Here is a 26,571-nt window from a genome sequence, read left to right on the forward strand (position 1 = left end):
AAGAGAGGTCTGTGTCTGATCCACATGCTTCTCTGCAGCAGTCAGCTTTCCCCCATCTCCTAGTTTAAAAACTGCTCTACAACCTTTTTAATGTTTAGTGCCAGCAGTCTGGTTCTGTTGCTCTTTTATAGGGTGACCAGATAGCAACTGTGAAAAAACAGGATGGGGGCGGGGAGTAATTGGTGCCTATATAAGAAAAAGTCCCAAAAAACCGGGACTGTCCCTATAAAAACAGGACATCTGGTAACCCTATTCTTTTAAGGCTTCCGAAAGCATGCTCCACACCTCGTCCCTTTCCGATTTTGGAAGGCACTTCAGATTTTTAAATCTTGGGTCTAGTGCTGTAGGTATCTTTAGAATTCTCACATTGGTACCCTCTTTGCATTTTGTCAAATCTGCAGAAAAAAAGTGTTCTTAAAACAAACAATATGTGCTGGGTCATCATCCAAGACTGCTATAATATGAAATATATGGCAGAATGTGGGTAAAACAGAGCAGGGAACATATAATTCTCCCACAAGGAGTTCAGTCACAAATTTAATTAATGCATTTTTTTTAAACGAGCGTTATCAGCATGGAGGCGTGTCCTCTTGAATGATGGGCGAAGCATGAAGGGGCATACGAATGTTTAGCATATCTGGCACGTAAATATCTTGCAATGGAGGCTACAAAAGTGCCATGTGAAGGCCTGTTCTCACTTTCTGGTGACACTGTAAATAAGAGGGCAGCATTATCTCCTGTAAATGTAAACAAACTTTTTTCTCTTAGTCCTACTTCTTGTTCAGCCAATCGCTGAGTGGACTTGTAGGCGCTGAAGTTTTACACTGTTTTGTTTTTGAGTGCGGTTATATAAACACAACCAAAAAAAAAGTCTACATTTGTGAGTTGCACTTTCACAACAATGAGCTTGCACTACAGTACTTGTATGAGATGAACTGAAAAATACTTTTTCTTTTGTTTATCATTTTTATAGTACAAATATTTGTAAGAAAAAATACACACTTTGATTTCAAATACAACACAGTATATGAAAATGCAGAAAAACATCCAAAAATATATAATAAATTTCAATTGGTGTTCAATTGTTTAACTGTGCGATTAGAATTACAATTAAGTTTTTTCATCGTGATTACTTTTTTTGAGTTAATCAAGTGAGTTAACTGGGATTAATTGACAGTCCTAGTATTTAGGAACCTAATTCCCACTGATGGAGTCAGGTACCTAAACATGTCTTTAAAAATCTGGTCCTAGGTCACTAAAATGAATCAAATTCATTGTGGCTATCATTGTAGTGGCTCTTCTGTGGACCATATTAATTGGGGTTCTCTGTACAGTTCCTGCTGAACAAGTGATGTTATAATGAAAACTAGCACATTTTTGGCATGCTCAGCACAGAGGCCAAGGACTAAATGGAGATGGAGACTAAACTACCCTTAGAGGTATTCCCTCAAGTCAGAATTGAGGCACACTGATTGAAAAGAGTAGAAAATCTTGCGCTCCCATTTCCTGTTCTGTACCAATTCCATTGATAGACAGAGGACTTCAGTCTCCAGAAGTGTTAATCTGGCATCTCTACAAGCTCTGTAGTGACAAAAGAATTAAGTGGCCATCTAACGCAGAGTCACAAAGACAAGAAGAAAAGAGGTTTCCACTGCTTTCTCAGAGATAAGCAGTCATAGTATTTCAAAATAAATTAACCATAGTTCAAGAAAAAAATGAATAACTTGTCCCAGAAGCAGCTGTACAAAGACCTCTAAACATAGTCCTCCACCTAGAAAACACTACTGAATAAAGCACGAGCACTGCACATATCCAGTCACAGGACTACGAAGGTGTAAGAAATTAATAAACTTTGCCAGCAGTATCAGCAGCAGTTACACAGACCTCTCAGCCTGGTCTTGAAGCCTCCCAGCCATTCAAAGATTGGAGCAGTTGCAGGGAATAAAATAAAGAGCACAGCTTCCATTCCTCTGGTAAAAGCAGAGTTAGAGAGCATCCTCTCCTTCCTGTTGGTGTGGCGAGAGCTTCAGCCACTGAGCAGTTGAATACATATGTTTGTCAGCTAGATGCAAATAAAAGGAACTTGATCGAGACAAACCTGGTATGCTGTCACTGTACTACAGCTGGTAAATGTTCTGCTTATTATGCACTGAAATCACCATCTCTCTCTCTCTTTCTGTCACACAGAAGTCATTTAAAAAGAAAAAAAACAACAACAGTGGAACACCAGAGATCAGTATGCAGCTGTCATAAGATTACTGCTGGCTGGTGGGCAGCACGGTGCACATGACGACATCATTGAGTAACCGTTCACAAAAAAGTCTTCCATATTATCCTCTCCTCCTTCTCTGCTCAAAGCTCCTCCTCTCACTGCTGGTCACACTGTCACTCATGGAGCATACTTATGGCAGTAAATATTATTAATTCTAAGAAGAACAGAAGTATGGCCTTGCATTTAAAGCACTGGGCTGGGACTAAAGACATTTGGGGTTGATTTCTTGGTCTAACACAGACCGTGGGCAAGTTCCAATCTCTGTGCCTCAGTTCCCCATCTGTAACATGGAAAAAATAATACTTCCTTTGCCTGTCTAGTCTATTTAGATGATAAGCTCTTTGTGGGAGAGACTGACTCTTACTATGTGCATTTACAGGGCCTAGCACAATGGGACTCCAATCTCAAGTAAGATTGGTAGGTGCTACAGTAATGCAAACAACAATAAAATGTACCTCACTGTGCCTCCTATGACAAAGAAAATTAGCCTATTGGTAATTATAGCATTGGTTGTGCTAAACACCGGCTCATAGTTCATAATGGATGGTGGGGTGCTGCCCTGATGTTCATCTCTAAAGACAATACAGGCACACCAATACCTGCACTGCAGATGGCCCTTGACAATTTCCCAAACAGCCAGCACAGACCAGTACTGACCCCTAGTGGCATTCAAATCCCACTTCTCTACTCAAAACTGGCACTGCACTAGAACTTCAAAAAGAAGACCAGGCCACTTTCACTACAACAATGGAGAATAAAATCTCCGACATTCCCCCAGTGTGGAAAACTTTTGACCATTTTACTGAACTCCTAATCACCACCACAAACGATAACATCCCCTAGGGACACAGGTCATTGTATGCACTGCAGAGAGCCAAGAGCTCCTGCACAAATATGACTGTAGAGACCCAGAAATCGGACAAGCCCTCCTGGCATCATTGTTGAAAATGGTGGCTTGAATGTGTAGAAGGTCTAAACTTCACACACTCAAGCAGATGCACCGGGAACCTGCTAAGACACCTGGGGCCTACAAATCCCACACATGCCACTAGGCCACACATGAAAGCTAATGCCATCATTGCTAAACATCTGTGGACATCAAAACAGCCAATGGACAATCAATATCACAGACAAGTCTGGCATCAACTCAAGCAGGTGACATCCACATGCACTCCATCATCCCCATGGTCTGGATCACACACAGATAAAGAGATTTGTGACTGCAATGGTTACATCAAACTGGGAAAAAACTACATCTATCCCAACTTCTCATATATTCTGGGTCCACTGGCATGGAACTGAATGATTCAGCTTTTCACCAGCATCCTGAAGACCGATGAAAAAATTCCTGTGTGTAGAGAGAAGCCAAGCTCATTGTACTCCTAAAGTCTGGAAAACCCGCAGATGACCCTTCTAGTTATAGGTGAATCTCCCTCTTGACCACCACCTATAAGAGATGGAGATGATGATTCTGAACCAAATCAGTCTTGTTGTGGAAGCCAGCCTTCCCAAGGAGCAAGCTCGTTTCCTACTACACAGAAGTTCCTGTGACCAGGTCCTGGCCCTCACTACAAACATCTAGCCCAGATTCCACTGAAAACTTATGACTGGTACTTCTTCGATTGATCTGTCAGTGACATACGGCCCAGTCTGGAAGGATGGCCAAACTTATCCAATGCATGCAGATTCTCCAGCTGCAGAATCCCATGCTTAGCAGCCAAAGTATGTGCGTATACCTCGGAGATCAAACCAGCAAGCCACACACTTTGAGTAATGGGCTACAAAGAGACTTTCTCCCACACTTTTCAATGTCTGCACAAGCGATGTGCCTGAAGCGATAGTGCAGAAGTTTGTATATGCTGATGATTTGGCGCTCACAAGTGAGGCCTATAGTTTTAAAGAACTTGAAGTGACCCTTACATCTGACCTTAAGATCTTGGTGGAGTACTTGCAAAAATGGAACTTGAGACCAAATCCAAGCAAATCGTTAGTCTTTTCTTTCCACCTTAACAACAGAATTGCACAAACATTCTAATTGTGTAGTTTTGTAGTGAAACTGTGCAGTATGCCCAAAGTCAACATATCTCAGTGTCATTCTTGACCGGACACTGACCACCTCAAGAAAGTAGCCTCCAAAGTGAAGACTTGCATCAACATTATCCAAAAGTTGCCCAGCTTGTTCCTGCTAATCAACTGCCCCACTATTACAAACATCAGCCTTTACCCTGGTGTATTCAGTTGGCACAGTGCTGTACACTAGTGTGGACAGGAAGATGCCATACCCAACTGGTGGATAGATATCTGAATTAGACCATGTGAATCATCATGGGAACTTTAAAATCAGCACTGCTAACATGGCTTTCTGTATTAGCAAGCATCAAACCTCCAGCTATCTGTCAAGATATAGCCACAACATGAGAACAAAAACATGCCAAAGACTGCCTGAGCTTTCCATCTGGCAGGTTTTGGACAACATATCCCAACTATTCCTCAAATTGCTGAAACCTCTATGGATCACATACGACCATCTCATGTCTCTGGATCTGGCCAGGCAATGGCAAAGTGCCTGGAACTCATCCACCATTCCAAACAAGCACATTACTACTGACCCAACCAGCTGCCCTTCTGGTTTCAACCTGCCATGCAGACTCTTAATCACGCTGAACTGCATCCGGACAAACCATGGAAGACACAGCTAGTTGACGGACATGTGGAAAATCGAAGACTCCCCTTTGTGTGACTGCGATGAGAACACCCAATCCGTCGAACACATCATAATACAGTACAGCAAATATGGATTCAAAGGTGAAATGGATGGTATCCCCAGCACCACAGAGGAGACCTTGAAATGGCTTATGAACTTACAACTGCATCTTTAGAATGTTGCTCTCCAGATGCAATATGTGTACAAGAGAGATCAGTGGTGGGCAATTTAGATAAAGAAAGTGACTTTATAAGGTATATATCCTTCTTGAGCTGTAGTACAATAGCACTGCTGGCTAGCAGATGACAAAAGGTTATTTTCAAGATACATGTGTTATCTGTGTGGCTGCAGGCTCCCCAGAATTTTTGAGCTCCGAGGCACTAAACAAGTCCAAAGTCCAAGACCTTCGAACAGTTCCAAAAGGACTTTTCACCACATGCACTGAAACTGTTGAACTGCTTCTCTTTCCCATGCTGTTGGTACCATCAAAAGACATTACGAATACTGGTGTGTGGTCTGACCCTCTCTTTGATGTACCTTTTGTAGGACAAGGAGGAGATTTCATAGAGGACTTCAGTCCAACCTGCCACATAAGACTCAAGAGGCATTTACTGCTATCCTATTCCACTGCCTCTCACTCCCCAATCCCTTCCATCACCATCACATCAGCCTCCATAACAGCACCATAGCCTGAGGAGTCTCCTTCTGCAGTGCTCTGGCAGGGGGACAGCGCACCTTCCCTCTCCCTGTAGCCCACAGTGGAACCAGCATCTCTAGAGATGATGGGCCTGTACACCTCCCGGATAAATCATTTTAAAAGACAGCACTGTGTGCAGAAATATAAGGATGCAAGTTTCCTTTGAATGAAGGGCCTGGCCCTACAAACCTTTACTCGTACAAGTAATCCTTTCTCAAGTAGTCTCATAGAAGTAAGTGGGGCTATTCAAATGAGTAAGGACTACTTGTGTGCATGCAATAAGGATTGGGCCTTTGAATGGTGGGTATTTTACACACATACACACAGGCTTATTGGAGGCAGAATATTTATTTCAATATATATAACATTTTCATAACTAATTCAATGTTAAGCAACAGACACAATCAAGTGCCTTAACTTTCCAACAGATTGAACCTAATGTGTCTACAAACCAAAGAGGAGGAGTTGACCACAAGAACAGCTTTGATAGTAAGTACAAGAGGTCATTGTATATATCAGAAGAAAATAAGGCAGGCGCTCCAAAACAGGTTCTGCTTTCTTGTTATCCCAGCAGCTAGTCTCAAGTTAAATACTGTAATCATGCCAGTCATTAGTTACTGTTCAGCCTCCTGTCTCCAGCCCGGAAATTAGTCTGCTAGGAGCCCAGATAGCTGAACAAGCAGTCACGTTTTATCATATAACTGAGTCTGGGAGGCCAATCTGAAGGAAAGCTACATGTGTTATACATTAGGGGGAAAATATCTAATTTAAAAGACCTTAATTTACAGAACAATAAAAACTATGCATTTGAAAATACAGTAATGTAAAGAGTAAACAAGATGAAGTCTTTTAAAACTCTAATGTGATTTACAAGGGAAGTTCATCTAAACTTTAACTATAAAATTTTAGTTTAAAAATTAAGGACTGTTGCTGCAAAGCTTGTTTCAGAAGCAAACTACAGAGTTTTGTTTTGTTTATTTTACTGTGGACTATTAAGGTGCCTACTACCACCACTATACATAAGAATCAGGCCTTTTTCACCATGTTGTAAAGCATAATCTTATTTTATTACTAAAGGAAAGAATGTAAATTGCAAATTGAAAAGAACAGACGTGCATTATATTTTACAGAGTTCTGTGTATGCTGGTTTTTTAAACCACATGAGATTAATGTTTCCCATAATTTTAAAATTACCAAAATATATGTTAGGCATATTATTTTTAATGAGCAATACTGTTGCTCATGACTTCATCGTTTTTAATTTTTTTTTTACAGGAATAGATGGATCAATATTCATATTTCATACATGAAAAACCTTTTTGAAAGACAGCAAGCATATCTACTGTTAACACAGGCTGAAATTCACCTTTTCCAGACAGTCCTCACATACCACTTAAGTTCTCCAATACCCCCTAAATAATGGTGGCTCAGACTGAGCAGACCAAAAGGGAGAGCTGGATGCCTCTTGTATGCTACAAAGGTGAGCTCATTACCAAAGCCAGATTTATCAGCCTGAAGGTGAGCATGGAGGGTGAGCTGAGTATGTGCCCACTGCATCTGTGTAGATGTGGATCTTGTGGTCAGAAACATCCATACAAGGCTAGAATATTGGCCACACGGTGGTTGCATTTCTGCCATGCAACCTGCACAATGAGTTGAGGGTTGGATTCTGTCCACTCCCACCAATCCCTACTGTACCCAGGCTCTGTGCAGGGACTGATGAATTTCACCCATAATGAGAAGACTTACAAACTCTAAATATCTTCCAAGTATTTTTAAAGTTGTGCCTGAAAACACTGTTCTCTCTCTCCCCACTCCCTTCCTCAAGAAGTGTGTGTGTCCCCCTCCCAGTTTAATTTTACTAACTATATTAATCCATAGACATACATTGTTTAAAATAAACCTTGAGACCGGATCCACAATTGTTTTTTCCATCTTTAATTATTTCAGAAACTTCTAGCAGGATTGCTTTAAACTACACATCAAAAATATGCTACCACACCTATAACGTATATTGCCTGTTCACGTAATGATATTATATTACTGAGTAAGCATGCATTTAGACTGAGCAATTAATGTCAGATTAGGATCACACAGTCAGATCTTTGTTGATATTAAATGAACAAAGGAAAGTGTGTAATAGTATGATACTGGTTCTGCTTTCAGCATCAGGCTGGAAAAAAGTCTGCATGACTTCCAGAATATATAATATAGCAAAATTCTGCTCACAGTTCCTTCCATTGATTTAAATGGAGTTGCTTTGTACTTTTGTCAGTGTTACAGAAAGCAGATTTTGGACAGAATTACTATGGTTGACATTTTTAATTAAGTTAATTCTCTTGCTGGTCAGTTATTATATACTGCAGGCTAAACCTCAGGTGATGGTGTCATCCCTACTTGGCATGCCACTCTCTGTTCCTGTACACTCAGGCTAAGACTTTGAAAGCCACCTAAAAGATTTGGTTGCCTAAATTTTGTCCATCCAAATACCTCAAGTGGCTTTGAAAATCTGAATCTAAAGTACCTAATGCATTGTCAGAAAGCAGATTCTGGGACTGACATCTAAAACTCAACAAAACTGTAAATACATATGCTGGAGCATCTTCCTTTCATAGAACAACCTATCAAAAAAAATCCAAAACCATCCTCACAGCCAGATTTTGGCCCATTTACTCCATAAAGGGTCCCACTGAAGTCAATGGGACTATTTTCAGAGTAAGGATAGCAGAATCTGGCACTCAGAAGGTCTTAGTCTAATCTCACACTGGTGAGAATCAGGAGCAATTCCTTTGAAGGCATTGGCATTCTACTGAAACCAGCATAAGTGAGATCAGAATCAAGCCTATTACGTTCAAGAGAAACCAAACAACAATATTGACACACAAACACCCTCCCAAATGCAACAAAAACAATGTTTTATTATTCAGATAACAGCTTTATGTCCCTTGGGTATAACCTGAAGCATTAGATTTGTATAAGAGTTTTCTCCACTCTGAACTAAAGGTGAGATTTTAAAAGCAGCCTCAAGGAGTTAGGTGCTCAGCTCCCTTAGGCGCCTTTGAAAATCCAATATAAATGAAGTGCACACATTTTATCCAATGAAGAAGATTTCCATGTATTTGTATAAATATCAATATAATTCCCAACAGACTGTTGCTTCATATTACTTTCCATGTTAATTAGTCTACAACAAAATATACCAGAATTAGGTCTGGAGTTCACAGTCCCCATGGGATTTACTGGATAAGTAATATATTATAATACTAATCTAACAGTGGTAACTCTTAAAATCTGATATTCAGATTGACAGCAACAGGCAATTAGACACAAAGAGCCAAATTCATCACTTATGTCACTCTGCTGCTTGTGGCAAAGTATTGTAACTTCTAGTAATTTGACTTTCAATGGGTATACATGGCAGGAATCAGGGCTTGCTTTATATTATTCCCGTGTGTCAGTTTCTTTTCCTGCTACACTTCTACCCATTGAGCATATAAATTACATGTGCAGTGTATGCCAAATAAGTGCAAGATATATCTAAGTCAGTAGTCCCCAACGTGGTGCCTATGGGCACCATGGCGCCCGCTGGGGCATTTATGTGAGCCCGCCTAGTGCCCAGCAGGGGAAAGAAGCCACGGCCCTGCGCCTGCCGGGGACAGGGAACTCAGGCTGTGGGCGCAGTGTTCTCTGTTCCCGGCAGGTGCGGGGCCTGCCTAGTGCCCCGCAGGGGAGAGAAGCTGCGGCCCCATGTCTGCCAGGGACAGAGAACTCCGGGGCTGCAGGCTGTGGGCGCTAGTGTTCTCAGTCCCCGGCAGGAGAGAATCTGGGCCCCCGCGCCTGTTGTGGACAGAGTACTCTGTGGCTGTGGGCACCGGTATTCTCTGTCCTCGCGGCTTCTCTCCGGCTTCTCTCTTTTCTCTGGATTCATATATTATGTAATATTAAATATGATTTTTTGTATTATTTAATGTACAAATACAAAATAAGCCTTGAAAAATTGTTGGCACCCGCCACACTCTTCTGAAAACATGAATGTGCTACTGGCCACAAAAAGGTTGGGGACCACTGATCTAAGTGGTAAAATAGTGGGTTTTCTAATCACATTTGAACACTGTCTATATTGAACCTGAAACAAATAATTCCCTGGAAGTTGTTCCTCCTTATACCAGGTCTGAATTTAACCCAGTATGAACCTCAAATTTAAGAAGTCTATTTTCCCCATCAATGCATGTATGTCTCCCTAGCGCAAATGGAACTAAGCACTTGTCTCTACATGAGAGAAAACTCTTAAATTTAGGAGTTTAAAATAACATAGGATGACCCAAGATTCTTGAGGTACAATGTCACTACTTTATAAAGGGCAATCTTATTGAGTATTTTAATGATAATGCATTCTAGTCATTGGCTTTTCACATCTCTGTTGCTCTCTTCTTCATTATGCTTTTTGATGAGAAAAGTTATTTGCAAACACACTGAAAATAAACTGGGCCAGAGAAAGACAAAGCACGTTATTTTTGCCAAGCAAACCAGCATCAACTTTGATTAATGCTGACAGGTTAACGTTAAGGGATGTACAATTCTAGTGATTATTTTGAAAAGCAGTCTTCAAGAACATTTTAAATTAGACAGTATGTTGCGGGACATTTCACTTTTGGCTCAATTTAATATTAGTGTTCTTTTTGTTTGCCTGACAAGTCAGAAGTATTTGGCAGTGGTAATAAACAATGTCAGATATATTACTGTTCATTTGAAAATAAAGAGAATACTCCTAGCTGTTATCTGCAACAGAAACTGAAGTATAACACATTTTGAGAGGAAAATATATTGTAAATCTGTTTATTGATCGACTGATTCTCATTACTCGAAATTTTTATATATGGAAATATTGTCTTTCAATATTAATATGATTATTATCGTTCAAATTCAACTAAAAACAATTTTGCTTATGTTTAGTACTAAATACTTTCAGCATTGTTGTGAGTGACATGGCTAGGACTGACATTTCTATCCTTGTAATAAATAAGATGATGGCTTCTTCGGTAATAATAGTAAAATGATAAAATTACTAAGTTAGGTCCTAATTCAGGAAAGCACTTAAAGATCTGCTTTCCTGGACATAAATGCTTTCTAGAATCATGGCCTTAGACAGTTATTATAATTTATCCATTTTTTCTTATTTTAAATATTTCTTTAAGGCACTCTCACATCAACATAAATAGCTCTGTACACGTCCCTTAAACAATTCCTGTATAGAAAGCTGGGCCAAATTCTGCTTAGTTACAATTACACCTCTACCCCGATATAACACTGTCCTTGGGAGCCAAAAAATCTTACTGCATTATAGGTCAAACCACATTATATCGAACTTGCTTTGACCCGCCAGAGCGCGGCTTTACCGCGTTGTATCCCAATTCATGTTATATCTGGTCGCTTTATATCAGAGTAGAGGTGTATATGGTTCCAGTGCAATCAAACAGATCTGCCCTAGTGCACTCAGCGTAACTGACAGCAGGGTTTGGCCAACTGTCTAGTGACTTTACATAAAAGATAATGAGAAATCTATAAGAACTCAGCTTTTCCTCATTCACAATGAAAGCATTATAATTTTCTGCTTGCTTATCAGATATGCTATAGTCACAAAGGAAAGAAACATATTTTGAACAACAAAAGGCTTATTAGAAACTTGCTTGCAGATTTGTTTATTCCTTTCTCTCCCTATTTTTCTTACCTCTTTCGCACTGAGGGCCAGTAAATCCATACACACATGCACAGCGGTTGGGTCCAATACAACGTCCTCCATTCTGGCAACCATTTTCACAGACAGCTGTGTTTGAAAAAAAGTTTAAATTCTGATGTAATATTAATAGTATAACTTTGTAATCTATTTAAAATAAATTAAATAAATATACCCCATTGGCATTAGTACAGAGTAGCCGGTAGTCAAGGCTAAAAGACAGTTTTCAGTCAAATCTGCTCAAAAACTTTTCAGACTGAAACTTTTTGTACTTACTATCAACCTAAGGGGGATGTTTTGTTCATTCATAACTCAAAAACTATTGGCTATACAAAGATCAAGTTGGTTTTACCCATTAATCCCGAATAAGAACTTATCATTAGGATTAGTTTCCCCAAGTTTTTTTTTAAAAAGTAAAATTCCTTAAAACATTTATGAAATCTGAAAAGTGCCATTGTAAAAATGAGGATCCGTGTTTATTAGAGATGGTAGGAAATTTTTGCCGAAAATCAAATTTCAATGAAAACATAAAATTATTTTTGATCTTTTTATTGTTTTCTGATGAGCTCTAATGTTAAAGTTCTTCCAATTTACAGTCCTCAATTTACAAGTAAAAATATTTTCCAAACTGCCCTACAAACTCAATCTGGACCTGAAAACCAAGTTGGGTTCTTTTCTTCTTACATATCGTCCCTAGTAATAAAAGATTTTGCAGGCCAAATTCCACCCTCATTTGCACGTGTTTAAATGTGCTTAATTTTAAGCATGTGCTAGAAAGCTCTGCTGAATGGGGATAGAATTAAGTAGCTGCTTAAAATTAAGCACAAGCTTAAGTGATTTGCTGAATAATGGCCCTGGCTGTGCAGCACTAACAGGCACAAATAGTAGTAAGAACTTATTTCTGCCATAAAGTTAGCAGACACAACTTGAATACACACAAGAATCACAGGTTTCAGAGTAGCAGCCGTGTTAGTCTGTATCCGCAAAAAGAACAGGAGTACTTGTGGCACCTTAGAGACTAACAAATTTATTTCAGCATGAGCTTTCGTGAGCTACAGCTCACTTCTTTGGATGCATAAAATGGAACAAGAATCACAGTTGTTCGATGAAAATATGCCACTTTTACATATTTTGGTTTTAGAGTAGAACCATATTTTAATGCTTGGAACTCTGTCTTGAGCTCAACTCCTGGGCCGCATGGGAAGAGCGTAGGAGGTGTGTGGGCAAAGGTGGCTTAAAGTCGACTTTGGGTTTCCCTGCTTTTGAGGGAAAGTTTATCCTCAGGCAAGACTTAAAGCAGCCTCAAGGTTGTTGTAAATTCCCCTGGTTGCCAATGATTCCTAGGAACCCTTCTGGCAATCAGGGATTGCTAGAGCACAAGTGTCTTCCTGAGCCATCCCCTGTTTCCCCAGCCACACTCCTGTACAGGCAACTGAGGGGAGGCAAAGAGGTGGAGTACAAGCTGCTACTGCAGTTCCACAACACTACAGGATCCCTTTACACAAGCAGAGGCCTCAAGTGGCTGGATCAACCAAAGCAGTTTTACTGCACCATGGAATCATTTGTTAGACACCAAGATAAAGTTAGAAAGGGAATCCTTCCCAATTAAACTAGTTACATAACCTCTATATATTCATGCAGTCTTCATATATTAAAAAATATGATTTTTCCGAAAAAACTAAACTAGTTTCCCAAAAACTAAAGCTATAATAATTATATTCCATCCTGGAATATGTCAGTTATACCAGGCCTGTGGGGTCTCAACATGAGCAAGTTTGCTAGGATGGGGAAACTTATAACGGCAAAGGTATCAGAAACTCCAACTTTACCAGCGAGTATGCAGACAGAGGGTACGTCTACACTACGGGATTATTCCGAATTTACATAAACCGGTTTAACAAAACAGATTGTATAAAATCGAGTGTGCGCGGCCACACTAAACACATTAAATCGGTGGTGTGCGTCCACGGTCCGAGGCTAGCGTCGATTTCTGGAGCATTGCACTGTGGGTAGCTATTCCGTAGCTATCCCATAGTTCCCGCAGCCTCCCCCCCCCCCTTTGAATTTCCGGGTTGAGATCCCAGTGCCTGATGCGGCAAAAATCATTGTCGCAGGTGGTTCTGGGTAAATATCGCCAGTCACTCCTTCCGCTGGGAAAGCAACGGCAGACAAGCATTTCATGCCTTTTTTCCCTGGATTGCCCTGAAAGATGCCATAGCATGGCAATCATGGAGCCTGTTTCGCCTTTTGTGACTGTCACCGTATGTGTACTAGATGCCGCTCACAGAGGCGATTCAGCAGTGCTACACAGCTGCATGCTTTTGCTTTTGCATGATAGCAGAGATGGTTATCAGTCATATTGTACCATCTACCATACCATAAATTGGTAATAAGATGGGCATGGCTACCAGTCCTTTTGCACTGTTCCATTTGCTGCTGTCATAAGTGCCCCTAGCTGCTCTTAGCCAGGGGCGCAAAAGCCAAAATTGGGAATGACTCCCTGAGTCAATCCCTCCTTTTTGGTATCTAAAAATAGAATCAGTCCTGCCTAGAATATGGGCAAGTGTACTAGAGAACCACTGTATCAGAGAACCAGAGAGCACAGCTGCTCTGTGTCAGATCCTGCATAGATTATGAGCTGTATGCTATTCACAGGGGGTGCTCCTGCAACAACCCCACCTGTTCATTCCATTCTTTCCCAGCCTTCCCTGGGCTACCATAGCATTGTCCCCCCACTTGTGTGATGAAGTAATAAAGAATGCAGGAATACTTGTTAGTGAGAATGAGTGGAAGGCAGCCTCCAGTTGCTATGATAGTCCACATAGGACATTAAGGAGTGTGGAGGAGAGGAGCCCAGCATCCTGCTGCTAGTCCAGGGGCAATTGAATCTTTTCTTTACACATGAAGGGAGGGGGATGAAGCTCAGCCCCCTGTTGCTATGATGATGATGGTTATCAGCCATATTGTACCATCTACCAGGAAAAATTAGGGCCAGGCGCCCTTGATCGACCTGATGGATGCTAGTACGCATGGTTACCAGTCCTTTTGCACTGCCCCATGTGCCAAAAGGCTGATGATGACGATGGGTATCAGTCTTATTGTACCATCAGTCACCCATGGCAGGGGGGGGAGCAAGGATGTTGGTGTTGAGTGCTGCACCATCGCGTCTATCTGCAGCATTCAGTAAAGATAGGGTGACATGTAAAAGAGTCAAGACAGGATTGTTTTCCCTTTCACTTCTGGGGGTGGGTGTGGGGGGCGTAAATTGCCTAGCTATGCCCTGACCCACCGCGGACACTGTTTTTGACCCTAGAAGCATTTGGAGCTCAGCCAAGAATGCAAATGCTTTTCAGAGACTTCAGGAACTGTGGGATAGCTTGAGTCCTCCAGTCCATGAGCGTCCATTTGATTCTTTGGCTTTCCGTTACGCTTGTCATGCAGCAGTGCGCTGAGTCCCTGCTATGGCATCTGTCTGGAGATATTTAAAAAATGATTTTGAATTTCGTCTTCTGTAACGGAGCGCTGATAGAACAGATTTGCCTGCCCTTACAGCGATCACATCCACATCGTCCATGCTGGAGCTCTTTCTTTATTTTGATTTTTAACTGCATCACCACCCGTGCTGATCGGAGCTCCACGCTGGGCAAACAGGAAATATTCAAAAGTTCGCGGGGCTTTTCCTGTCTACCTGGCCACTGCATCCAAGTTCAGATTGCTGTCCAGAGCGGTCAGTGGTGCACTGTGGGATACCGCCCGGAGGCCAATACCGTCGATCTGCGGCCACACTAACCCCAATCCGATATGTTAATACCGATATTAGCGCTACTCCTCTCGTTAGGGAGGAGTACAGAAACCGGTTTAAAGAGCCCTTTATACCGATATAAAGGGCCTCTTAGTGTGGACGGGTGTGGCGTTAAATCGGTTTTACGCTCCTAAAACCGGTTTAAACGCGTAGTGTAGACCAGGCTAGACAGTGCAACCCCAAAAGTAGGCAGTGCTGGCCAGAAGTGAGCATGGCTAGGACACCTGGGAGATCCATTGAGTCATCATATCTCCAGGTAGCCGCCACTAATGAGTCACCTAAGGTATCCTGGTCAGAAATTAAAGCTATCTACTTTGATGCAGATCACTAGAAATATCATGTGCCTTCTCCAGTAATAAATCTACTGGTGGGTTACAATTTGCACACACAAACTATGTACAAATTTGGGTGAATCAAACAATGAATGTCCTAAAATCCATTAGAATCCAATCAATGTCATATATATTCTTGAAACAATGAAGTATGAACTTCCTAGCAAAATAAGTGATGTTGCTGGTATACAGCAATTTCCTCAGAGCAATCTTTCCTTTTTAAGCCTGCAAGAATTTTCACTGGGCCTCTAGGAAAGCATGCATTTATAAATAGAATACGACTGTGAAAGAGAGAGTTCACCTGTCATACTGAAAAGATTGTTAATTTTAGTGTCTTAAATCAATTCTGCCTAATTCAGGGCTCACTATTTCCAAGGCTATACAGCTCTGAGCAGAAATATCAGGTGCTCTGAAAGAACAGATTGCAACTACAAGACAGTTCCATTGTCTTTACAACATGCCTGAGCAACAGCAAAGAGAGATTTTGGTCTTAAATTTTCTAGGCAGTCTTCCAATTCGGTCCCCACAGCTTAGGGACAGGTTATAAAGCACTTGACTACCCTGTGCCAAAACAACTCTTTGTTAAATCTTTTACATTGGAAAAAATGCACATATAGTCCACTTCGACTGACCACTATATCACAAAGGGAAAGACATAAAAATGTAGTATTATCTAGAAGCATGATAAAGTTCTTATTTCTTATCAAGGCCTATAAAACTGAATTACTTTTCACTCCAGATGTTGGTCCCATGTATTAAATGAAGCAACTTCTGTGTTGCTGTTACAGCACGCAGTGGATGAATTACAATATTTTGTGGAACAAGAAGATTTTTTAAAAAAAATCTCAAAAACACAATGATGGTTTAATTTAAATATATTTATGTTATAATTTAAACATGACTTTCAGTCCTATGTCTAGAGGCCAAATCCTCAAGCCCTAACTAAAGCCCTGATCCTCCAGTGTGCTCTGTGCAATCCCAGGGATCTGCGCATGCACAGCTCTTTGCAGATCAGTGCTTAAGGATCCAATCCGACTCCCATTGACTGGCCTGAGTAAGACTCTCTAGGGTTTAAGCCCTAGGTTTTAAAGCAATAAAAAAAGCACTTTTGCTACTGAGGATCCCTTAGAACTATCTAATTCTCATGGGAAAAGTAATCATAAAATCATCATAAAAATGTGAAAATTCATCTAATATATCATGACACATGCAAGGTTGCCCCATGGAATGTTCCCCAGTGCTTTGCCCAGGTTACAATGGGGCTGTCATTATTTCTTTAGGATGCTCTTCCACTTATGTCTCCATCATAGTTTTTTTTCTTGCTATTCAATCTAAGTTTTCTTTTTACTTCATTTGCTTACTCCTACTTGCATACCTACCGACCACCTTATACAATTCTCCTCTTTTATTGACAGTCTCACCTCTCAAATACTTGTAATCTGTTTATCAGATTCTCTGCTAATTAGTAATCAGTTGGCCACACAAGATATTCAGTTCTTCTAATCTTTCCTCATAAATCAATCTCTCTTGCCTTTAATCATTTTATTGTTTTCCAAATTAATGTAATTTTTTGCATCTTTCTGTGGGAGGTGCAAAGGACTCAAGACAGTAGCATAGTTGCAGCCCCATCTGGTCCACGTAGCGAGGGACTTCTGTATTACATCCTCAGACATGGCACAATGTCTCTGCATATGTAACCTTATGTATAGAACTGGATTCTTTTGTTCTCCTATACACGCCAAGATACTCAAATGAGCAAGGATTGTAGAATTGATCCCTGCTTGTCAAATTTAAGCATGAAACAGAGAAGTTACTTACGTTGTCCACAGTAAGTTCCAATGTACCCCTTCTGGCACTGGCATTGGTCATCTGCACAAGTACCACCATTCATGCATCTGATACTGCACTGTTGTACTACAATAGAACACATATACACACACACACACACATTAATTTTAATATTATAATGGGCTTCCAAAAGTGGCTAACAGCAAAGTCATTCAAAAGCACATAAACACATAATACACACTTGAACGGAGATAGCCATTTAAAGAACGTGTACATATGCCTACATTTGTGTGACAAATTATCAAGAAATTTAAAATAAAATCTACAGAAAATAACTTCTCCAATAATATATGGCACAACTTGCAAAAACCTACATATCTAGAAGGATTTTGAAACCAAAATTTTCATGCAAAAATTCAGAATTAGAAAATTGTATTACAACATGTGTATGTATTCAAGGTATCTATGTGTGTTTGTCATATCACTCAGCGAGCAATGCCTATTGATGGAACTAAAGCAGTAAGTATAAATTGCATATTTGTATATAGTGATAACTATTTTTAAGGCAATTGTTCTATACATTAAAGTATTTTTGAAAAAATGGATGCTTATTGTAGATCAGTTTAAGAGAGCTCTCTAAAAGCAATGCAAATATTTTAAGTCCTTACTAGATTTTGATCCACAGGTAGGTGATATTTGTCCACTGGAGCAAGTGCACATATTAGGACGGGAACAAAATCCATCACCACAACTATTTCTACAAATTGCTGAGGAAGAAAGCATTTAAGAAGACAGTGAATAGCAATGTTTTCAGAATTAAGTTATAAAAGAAATGCTTGTTAATGAACCAAACTCATAACTTATTGTTTGAAAGAAAAGTAGGTCAGAAAACATGCATGCCTTGAACCAAGCCAGAAAATTGCTCAATTCAGAGATGCAGTTAAACAATATGTTAGATATATGCCAAAATAAAACTCAAAAATAGTAGAAAGAGTTGATTTTTGGTAAATCATTTCTGTGATCAAATTCAAAGCAACACTCTGAAGATGGAAAGGACCAAAATATAACTCTCCAAATAGTAGTCTTAAAATGGAAAACAAAAACAAAAACATTTTTTTCCTAATTAGAAACAACAGCCTCCAAAACAGGCAATGGAATAGAGTAAAAACTATAAGTGTTAGACAGAATGACCTAAAGACAGTCCAAGTAGGAAACTGAGATGTGACTGCACATGATGCCCATTCAAAACAAAAGCATCACATATTACAAATTCAGGTTATTGGATGGGTTTTGTTTGGGTCATGTATTTTAAAAAATGTTAATTTTAAAATGATTTCAGACCTCATTGTGGAGAATTACATATCCTTTCCTGATTAAAGATAGATTTTAAAACTCAAGCTGACCTTTTGAGGAAGGACAGTGGTTCATATTTAGGTTCATATCAGATGTGGTATTATCCCGTTAAATAAACCTTCCTATAAAGAATTAATGAAATCAGGCAAACACACAACCACTTCCATATTGTCATTAGGATGGTAGTTTTATGAAATTCTCTGGGCAGTACGTACATGTTATGTAATGGGCTGTGCTAATATTAACCATCTATTGCTATCTTCATTCACGCATATTTCCCCACTGGCTCTAATGGATGTTCCACTCACAGAACAACTACAGAAGCATGAAAATGCTAAGGGCCAAATCCTGAACTCTGTCCTGATTAAGGCCATATAAGTGTTGTGGGGGGGTTGTACAAGGGACGGAATATGAGCCCCAGAACATTAGTGGAGTCAGCACCCCACACAAACACCACTGAAGAACAAAGTTATTGTAGGAGACAGTACACATGCAGAGTCCACATGTAGATGACCTCAGCCTCCATGGTTCTTGGGAGACCCACATGCTCTGAAGGCCTAACACCTCCACTAGTTTTGTGGGAGTGGGAAAGAGACAGAAACCCTGTTCTTCCTGATGGAAGAATGCAATGGAAATTTTTAGTGTGCAACATTGCTTTCCAAGCCCCTACCTGAGAAAGCCCAGACAGGAACTGCATCTGTCCCAGAATTTTGTATCCTGGGTTCTGACTAAAGAAAAAATGTTAATGAAATGAGAAGAAATCTAACTTTCTTATCAAAACAAAAATAAAGTATATTGATTTCTTGCTCCATTAGCCAAGTAAAAATGTTCTCTCTAGGAGACTTATCAACTTTCTTAACACCTTTCCCCTGAAAACAGAAGCTCCTTATCAATGCCAAACTAGGCACGATTTTTCACATGTGCTCCTTGAAATTCTCTATTAAAGTCACACAATCCCTAGCTCACATTTGCAGACCATGGACACCTCTCTTCAGTTGGTTACCTGGTGCACCACAGAGGGACATCAAAAACCTCTCACTTCCATCTATGAATATGTTGTCCTTGCACAACCTTACCTTCTGCTGACCTAAACTTCAATGAATTTGATTCAGAAAAATGTTATATACAGTATCTCTATAATTGGATACATTCATTACAAAATGATAGAAGTACTCAGAGACCTTTCAACCAAATAACCGGATTATAGTTTCTAAACTGATGAACGCTTTTAGACAGAAGTTGCAATGCAGTGTGATGTCTCAGCGTAATATGTGCTGAAATTTACTCTTTTCACGGAATACATGACAAATTGTTAATCTAGCCTACCAAAAATTCAACTAATCCTCATTCATATAACGCCCAAGCTAAATTTCACCTGACACATTATCAGTAAATAGGTTTCTCATGGTTTCCAAGAATTGGGATGGGTAAATTAAATAGTTCCACCTCAAAAGACTCTTTTCCAAGATATCTAAGCAGAGAAGAGTTCAGCTCCTGACATCATAGCAATATAACAGCAAAACTAAATTAAAAATAAAGCAGAACGAAAACCTTGTTGGCAAAGGAGTCTTCAGGTGCCATTTGAGCCATAAACACATGCTTCTTCCTCTTTACTGTCCTCAGACAGTTACCACAACAAGAACCTTGAACAGATTTTCTTTACAGAAAACTTATCCATCTTTATCATTCCAGTAGACTCAGAAAGAGGACATTTTGAGTCTGATATTCAAAAATCAGAATATATAGATACCAACTCTTTTATAGGAGTTGTGGGTAAAGAAGCTGAACAAATATCACTATCTAATGGGGCATTTTGGAAAAAAGATCGTTGAAGAAATTCCCATTGGAGTGGAGAGGAAGACAGAATTCACTTGAATTCACTGTTTTGTTAAAATTAGTAGCATTGCCTTGATTAATGCAAAAAACAAAAACAAAAACAAAACAGAATCCTTTTTAATTGTCCAACTGAAAAGCAAGAGTCAGGCTCTGAATGTAATTCAGTCAGGCATCTGAATGTAATACATGGCCAACACCAGAGACCCAGAGTTGATTTTTTTAAGTCATTTATTAACCCACAGAAAAATGGGCCAGCTCAATTTCCTGAATAAGGCCAAGTCTACACTAGAAACTTTCCCCAGTATAATAATGTTGGTTGGTTAGGGGCATGATTCTTTACATTTTTTAAAACTGGCAAAAAGCCCCAATGTAGATGCATTTATACTGGCAAACAACAAAACAAAACAAAACAAAAAAAAACAAAAAACCCACAATGCTTATTTCATTTGGGGAACTGGTATAAGCTATATGAGCAAAAGAACTCTTTGCTGGCACAAGATGAATCTCCATTAGGGTACGGCTAGTGGAGTTGCCATTTAGTTTGGACAGAAAAGGCTGTAACTACAAAGTGTTCTAAAGGAGTCTCTGGTCACAACAAAAGCAGAGGATGAATGTAGAAATGTGTTCCTAAACTGTTTCATAATCAAAAACATCTATTAAAAACAGTATCATGTACGAACCATTTACCCAATCTCGTCGTCATTTTGGCCCAATTTCTGCACCACTGAGGTCAACAGGACTTTTATCCTGAGTTCAGTGGGAGTAAGATAGGGGCCTCTGAGCAAATAAGTCACACAAGTCAAATTTGAATTTAGCATGTGAATAGATTCTAGGATCAGGGCCTTAGTATGTACTACTGGGCAGATTTTGAGAGATTACAATGAGAATTTAAAATTTGTCCTTATATGCTGTTCATAAAATTTACATTAAAGTAACTTTCAGAATCAACCATTAACCACAAAAACAGAATTAAGCACACTCAGGTGCTCCTATTATTCAACAGCTAGTTTGGTATTGCTGTCTTCTGTGTTCTGAATTTGTAATTATCCTTTGCCTGTAAAACATTACGGTCAACCTAAGATCAAGAATAGCTGGCGTAGTTGGAGATAATGTTAACAAGACTGACTTAACTATGTAAAATAAACCAAAGTGAGAAGGCCAGTAGTCATGTGCTGCCAAGGGAATGGCCTCAATGACATGGCAGGTCTTTCCATCTCTAACTTCTACAAGCCAATAGATTTTCCTCCCATCCCCCACTGAATGTCTGATTTGTTAGAGGAGGCATTACAAAGCACATCACAGCAGAACTGGAGGGCAATGTGTTCTTGAACTGCAAAATTTTATGTATTTATCAGATAAGAAAGTAACCCAAGTTAGTCAAAGGGTAGGATGAGTAGGTGCAGTTTTCATTAAAGCTGAAGTTCAAAGAGCAAAAAGCACACTTCTAAAATGGACAATTTCTCTTAAGTAGACTGCTCAGCAGACTCCTTTTTTTGCCAAACCATTTCAACAATAGCCAGATCTGTCAGCACAAAATTTAGCATGACCAGTGCAATAATCATTGAGCCTCCATGCTTTATAGCTATTAAAACACAACTAAAAATGACAAGCAGGAAAATAAGTGAACACACCTGGATATTAAAAAGTTTCCTATCGTATCATTATATTGCAATTCCAAATTTACCACAGAAGTTTTAGAAAACTTCAGATCCCATTTGCTTGACATTTTTCTTTTTTCAGCATTGATCACTCAATTTATGATTTTTTTTAAACTAAATTGATCCATGTCTCTTGGCAAATCACTGTATTTTATTTGGGGCATTCCTAAGGTTTCCGTTATAGGAACTGTGAGCCACTAAATCTATCATTTCGTTTTTGAAGTGTAACCTAGGAGACTGAACTTGCCAAAATGAATTACAAGATATATTCCACTATCTTATACTGGATGCAGCAGAAAAATTCAGAGAAAATTATTTCCTATGAGAATGTAAAAACGGAAAGCCAGACACTTACGAACAATACACTGATTTCCTCCAGGGAGCGTTTTCCATCCAGGGCAACAGTAGGAGTGGAATCTAGAGCCACACACGTTTGGCCTGTCACATACATACAAATAAATGTGCACACAAAAATGTCAGTCAATGGAAAGGCACATCCAGGTTTTTTACATATGCAGAGAGGAAAGAATCTACAGCCCACGTACAACAAAACAAAAACTGTATGAACTGCCAAACAAAAGCAAACAACTCCCCTCCCTCCAATTAAAAAAAAATCAAACAAAGAAAAGCACCTTCCACCACTACCTTAAACCAAAATTCCTCCTCAAACCAAACAAAACCATCCTCTTTTGCAAGCACATCGTTTAATATGCAAAACAGAGCCTAACTCAAAAGTTTTTTTAAAGCTGTAATACCAATGGTCACAAAATTGAAGCAGTATTTGTTACTTGTTAATAGCACCACTTTTTCCACATTTACCTTTACATGCAAATAACTATTTTCAAACATAATCACAGTATCTAAGAGGCTATTTTTTTAAAATCGTGGCCAAAACCTAGAATTAAAACAACACTGAATTGTAATTATGAGTTTGAAAGGAAATGTCATGTGTGAAGAAGACAAACACAAGAGCCACCGGTTGCGGTTTTGAAGTGGGGAGAGGTTCCATGGAGACCGCTGTGAATTGTGCGAAGGTAGCGGTGTGGGGATTCCACGGATTGGTAATGGATTCCACTGAGGTGTTGGGGAATAGGGCTTGCCTGGGGCTGTGGACTGCCTGGAGGAATTGCGGGGTGTATCGATGTAGTTGTGGGGGTTACATGGAGCTGCTTGTGGACTGCATGGAAGTGCTTGTGGCGCTGTGCTGCAGAGAGGTGAGCGGGAAGGGGCTGCTCGGGGGTGGCTATGCTGCATTGTGTGCAGGAGCTGTGAGCTGCATGGAAGTGCGTTTGCGGTGAAGTGTTTCCTACCCCCTGAGCACATCCTGCTGGCCTCTCCTGCGGACCCGACTGGTGGCGGCCCCTGCTCCGTCCTCCCGATTCTCCGAGGCTGGGTAGATGGCGTCTGTTCCCCCCACGGGCCGGACCTGCTGTTGCTTTTGCTGCCCGGCTGCTCCCTGCGCCCACAGCACGACACAGCCCAGCCACAAGCAATAAAGCTGCGGGCAAAGCCCGCGCCGTCTCCCCATCCTGCGACTAGACAGCTGGAAAACCCGAGCAGGAGGGAGGCCGGGTGCAAAGTAATTAAACTTCCACTCGGGGGGCGTCTTCAGGCCGCAGCGCTCGGCAGCTGGAGGGGGGGGGGGCGCTGCTCTCTCTTTCCCTGCCCGGGAGGGACGGTGCTGCAGCCGCCTCTTCCAAAGCGCCTTCAGCAAGCCGCGGGGAGAGCACGCGCCGGGGCGCCGCGGGCTCCACGCTGCATCGCTCCGCAACGCGCTTCGTATTTACAAAAGAGCGAGGACCGAGGTGAGCTTCAGCCCGGCCCCGCGAAGCTCCCGGCACCCCGAGGAGTCACTAGGGCAAAGCCAGGCTGCACCGAGCGCAGAGCAATCCCGGCCGGAGAGCAGGCGGTTTGACAGACGGACCCTGGAGAGGCGGCGAGGCCAGGAAGGTGAAGGGGCCCCGGACGCTGCAGCCGCAGGCCGGAGAGCTGCTCTGCGGAGGAGCGAGCTGAAGGATGCGAGGCGCTGGAGGGTTTTGAGGCAGGGCGGCCGCCTGCCTGTCAGTCAGCGGGGAGCAGAGCGCAGCTCCCAGCACGTGGGAGCGCAGCAAGGAGGGCGCGGGGCTGCAGCCAGGGGGAGATGGGTGGGGAGGAGGAGGGGCTGAGAAAGGGGGGGAGGGAGAGGTGCAGCGGGAAGAGATGGGGAGGTGGGGGGAAGGAGGAGGGGTTGCGGGGGAGAGGAAGCCGGAGAGGGGGATGGGCGAGGATGAGGTTATAAGAGGGAGGCGGGGCGAGGAGGCTGCGAGCGGGGTTCCCGGGGTGTCCGTCCTTTCATTCCACGGGCCCCTTGCCCCCCGGTTCCATAACTTCGCCTTTCTCCCCCTCGCGCCTCGGGGCGGCTCGGTGCAGCGGGCGTTCAGGAGACGGCGCTGTGGCGGGGGCTCTCTTGGAGAGGAAAAAGCTGCCTTGGCCCCTCGCTTGCTTTCTTTCCTTAGCAACCGCTCGGGTAGCGGGGACCCTCTCCTTCCACGTGCCGGGGCGCGTTAGAACTACGTGTGCAGAGAGTTAGGGCAGAGGTGCTCCCCAAGCGAAGTCCGGCCCTTCCCCTCTGGGGATTTATTTCTCTCTGGGGCACAGAAGTGGATCTCGAACGCACCGACACTCACATGCAAGAAGACCACAGACCTGATCACATAAAGGGCATTGGGGGAGATGGGCAGAACTGCAGTGCAGCAGCCCCTTCAGTGGTGGGAGCCGTCCTGCAGCTGAGGTCTGTTGAGGAAATTGGACAGTTCGCTGCGGTGAAAAGGGCACGTAATTGCGCTCTTTCCATCTGTGACCTTTTGGCTGACTTTGTTCTAATTTCAGTCCAGCGGGAGGAGGGGTTGCCTTGGGGAGCCCAGACAATGAATGTTTATTCTTCCAGGAGGCGTGCGGTTGAGTAGCTAAAACTCGGCAGTTAAATGAGGACACCAGTAGCGTTCTAGAGGGGAATCAGATTTTCATCTTTTGTCTTTTTTTAACCTTGTGTATTTGTATGAGAGTTTAGTGACTTCTCTGGAAGGCCTGGATAATAACAAGTCATAATCTGGAAAACTTTCTTTACTTTGCTTGGATGTTTCTGCTTGTTGAGGTTGCTTTCTGTTTCAAATAAACCTCAAACATCAAAGCAAGAATCAGCTTGTTTACCTGATTTCTTGTCTCCGTTTGCTTGGTTTCCACCCAAAACCATAAACACACCTAGATTTGTTGAAAAATGAACAAATGCTCAAAAACTGGCCTAAGTTCACCTTAAAGGTTTGAGAGTCTGACCAACCTAAACCAGGGGCGAGTTGTTTTGTTTTTTTACAAACATTTGTCATTGCTCTGGTAGTAAATGGGAGACATTCAGTTTTCTCCATTTATGAAGGCAGGCCTGAGCGATTAAAATGCTATTGAGGAAGACTTCTCACAATATCATGGCTACTACTGTACTTGGTACTTTTTCCAAGTAGCTTCTGGCTACCTACACAGAGCTGGCAATTTTTACTTTTATTTTCAGGTGGGGATGAGATACAGAAGGGATCATAGGCAGCAACTTACATGGGCCTAGGATGCCTGTGCTCCATCGATAGTCAAGAATGTGGACCCAGCTCCACCAATGTTTGGGCTTAAATTTTCAGAGCCGTCCTGTCCCTAGGTTGGACTAGGGCAACCTCCCTGGACTCTGCACTTTTGGGGGCCCCCTGCTTCATGGGGATGCTGGTCCGGGGGATGCCAGGAACCGGCAGAGCAGTGCGGGCTGGGGGCAGGTTGCTCGCTGCTGGTGCCAAGCTCCCTGTTAACATCCAAGGCTGCCCTAAACCCTGCATCTCCCTGAAGCATGGGGCCTCCCACAGTGTGGGGCCCGGTCCAACCTATGGACAGGATGGCTCTGCTTGGGACACTACCAAAACCTGGCACCCATGAAAGGGATGAAGATTATTCCCTTGCAGTAAAAACTGTCCTTCAATCTGAGGTTGGGTCACACCTTTCTGAGTGGAAAAATGGACCTTTTGAGACAGTATCTGCCTTCAGAGGCTGAAGGAATCACTGCCGTTTCAAATTAATGTAGGGAAGAATACTGTGTTACCAACCAAACATTGCCAAAGGTCTAGTTCTTCTAGAGTTAGGTCATTATAATTATGTCCTCCACTGACCCAGTGCAGGCAAGAGGATCTGAGCACCATCATTGTCAGGAGGCGTTGGAGACGGATCGGTTATATGCTTTGGATGGAAACTGGTTCCATCACCAGAGTAGCAATAAGATGGACACTTGAAGACAAGCGAAAATGAGGCTGCCTAAAAATAACATGGCGAAGAACTGTGGAAGCCAAGCTGAAAAACCCATGGCACAGCTGGGGAGCCATTGAAAGA

General features: G+C 41.7%; 1 protein-coding gene across 2 annotated transcripts in view; it reads right to left on the reverse strand.

The window, feature by feature from the left end:
• The window catches only part of FBN2 (fibrillin 2), a 245,391-nt gene extending 221,427 nt beyond the window's left edge, over positions 1-23,964 (reverse strand). Inside the window, exons 1-5 of one of the 2 annotated variants that reach the window (XM_039544388.1) lie at positions 23,487-23,964; positions 22,532-22,614; positions 17,998-18,096; positions 17,360-17,455; positions 11,402-11,497 (exon numbers count right to left, since the gene is read on the reverse strand). In XM_039544388.1, the coding sequence (XP_039400322.1) occupies positions 11,402-11,497; positions 17,360-17,455; positions 17,998-18,096; positions 22,532-22,614; positions 23,487-23,704 (592 nt within the window). In that variant the 5' untranslated portion in view covers positions 23,705-23,964. The remainder of the gene's footprint in view (positions 1-11,401; positions 11,498-17,359; positions 17,456-17,997; positions 18,097-22,531; positions 22,615-23,486) is intronic. The other variant, XM_039544389.1, reaches the window with a different exon arrangement.
• Positions 23,965-26,571: the final 2,607 nt, after the last annotated feature.

This window comes from Mauremys reevesii, linkage group 6 (genome assembly GCF_016161935.1).
Source record: "Mauremys reevesii isolate NIE-2019 linkage group 6, ASM1616193v1, whole genome shotgun sequence".
Taxonomy (NCBI): Eukaryota; Metazoa; Chordata; order Testudines; family Geoemydidae; genus Mauremys; species Mauremys reevesii.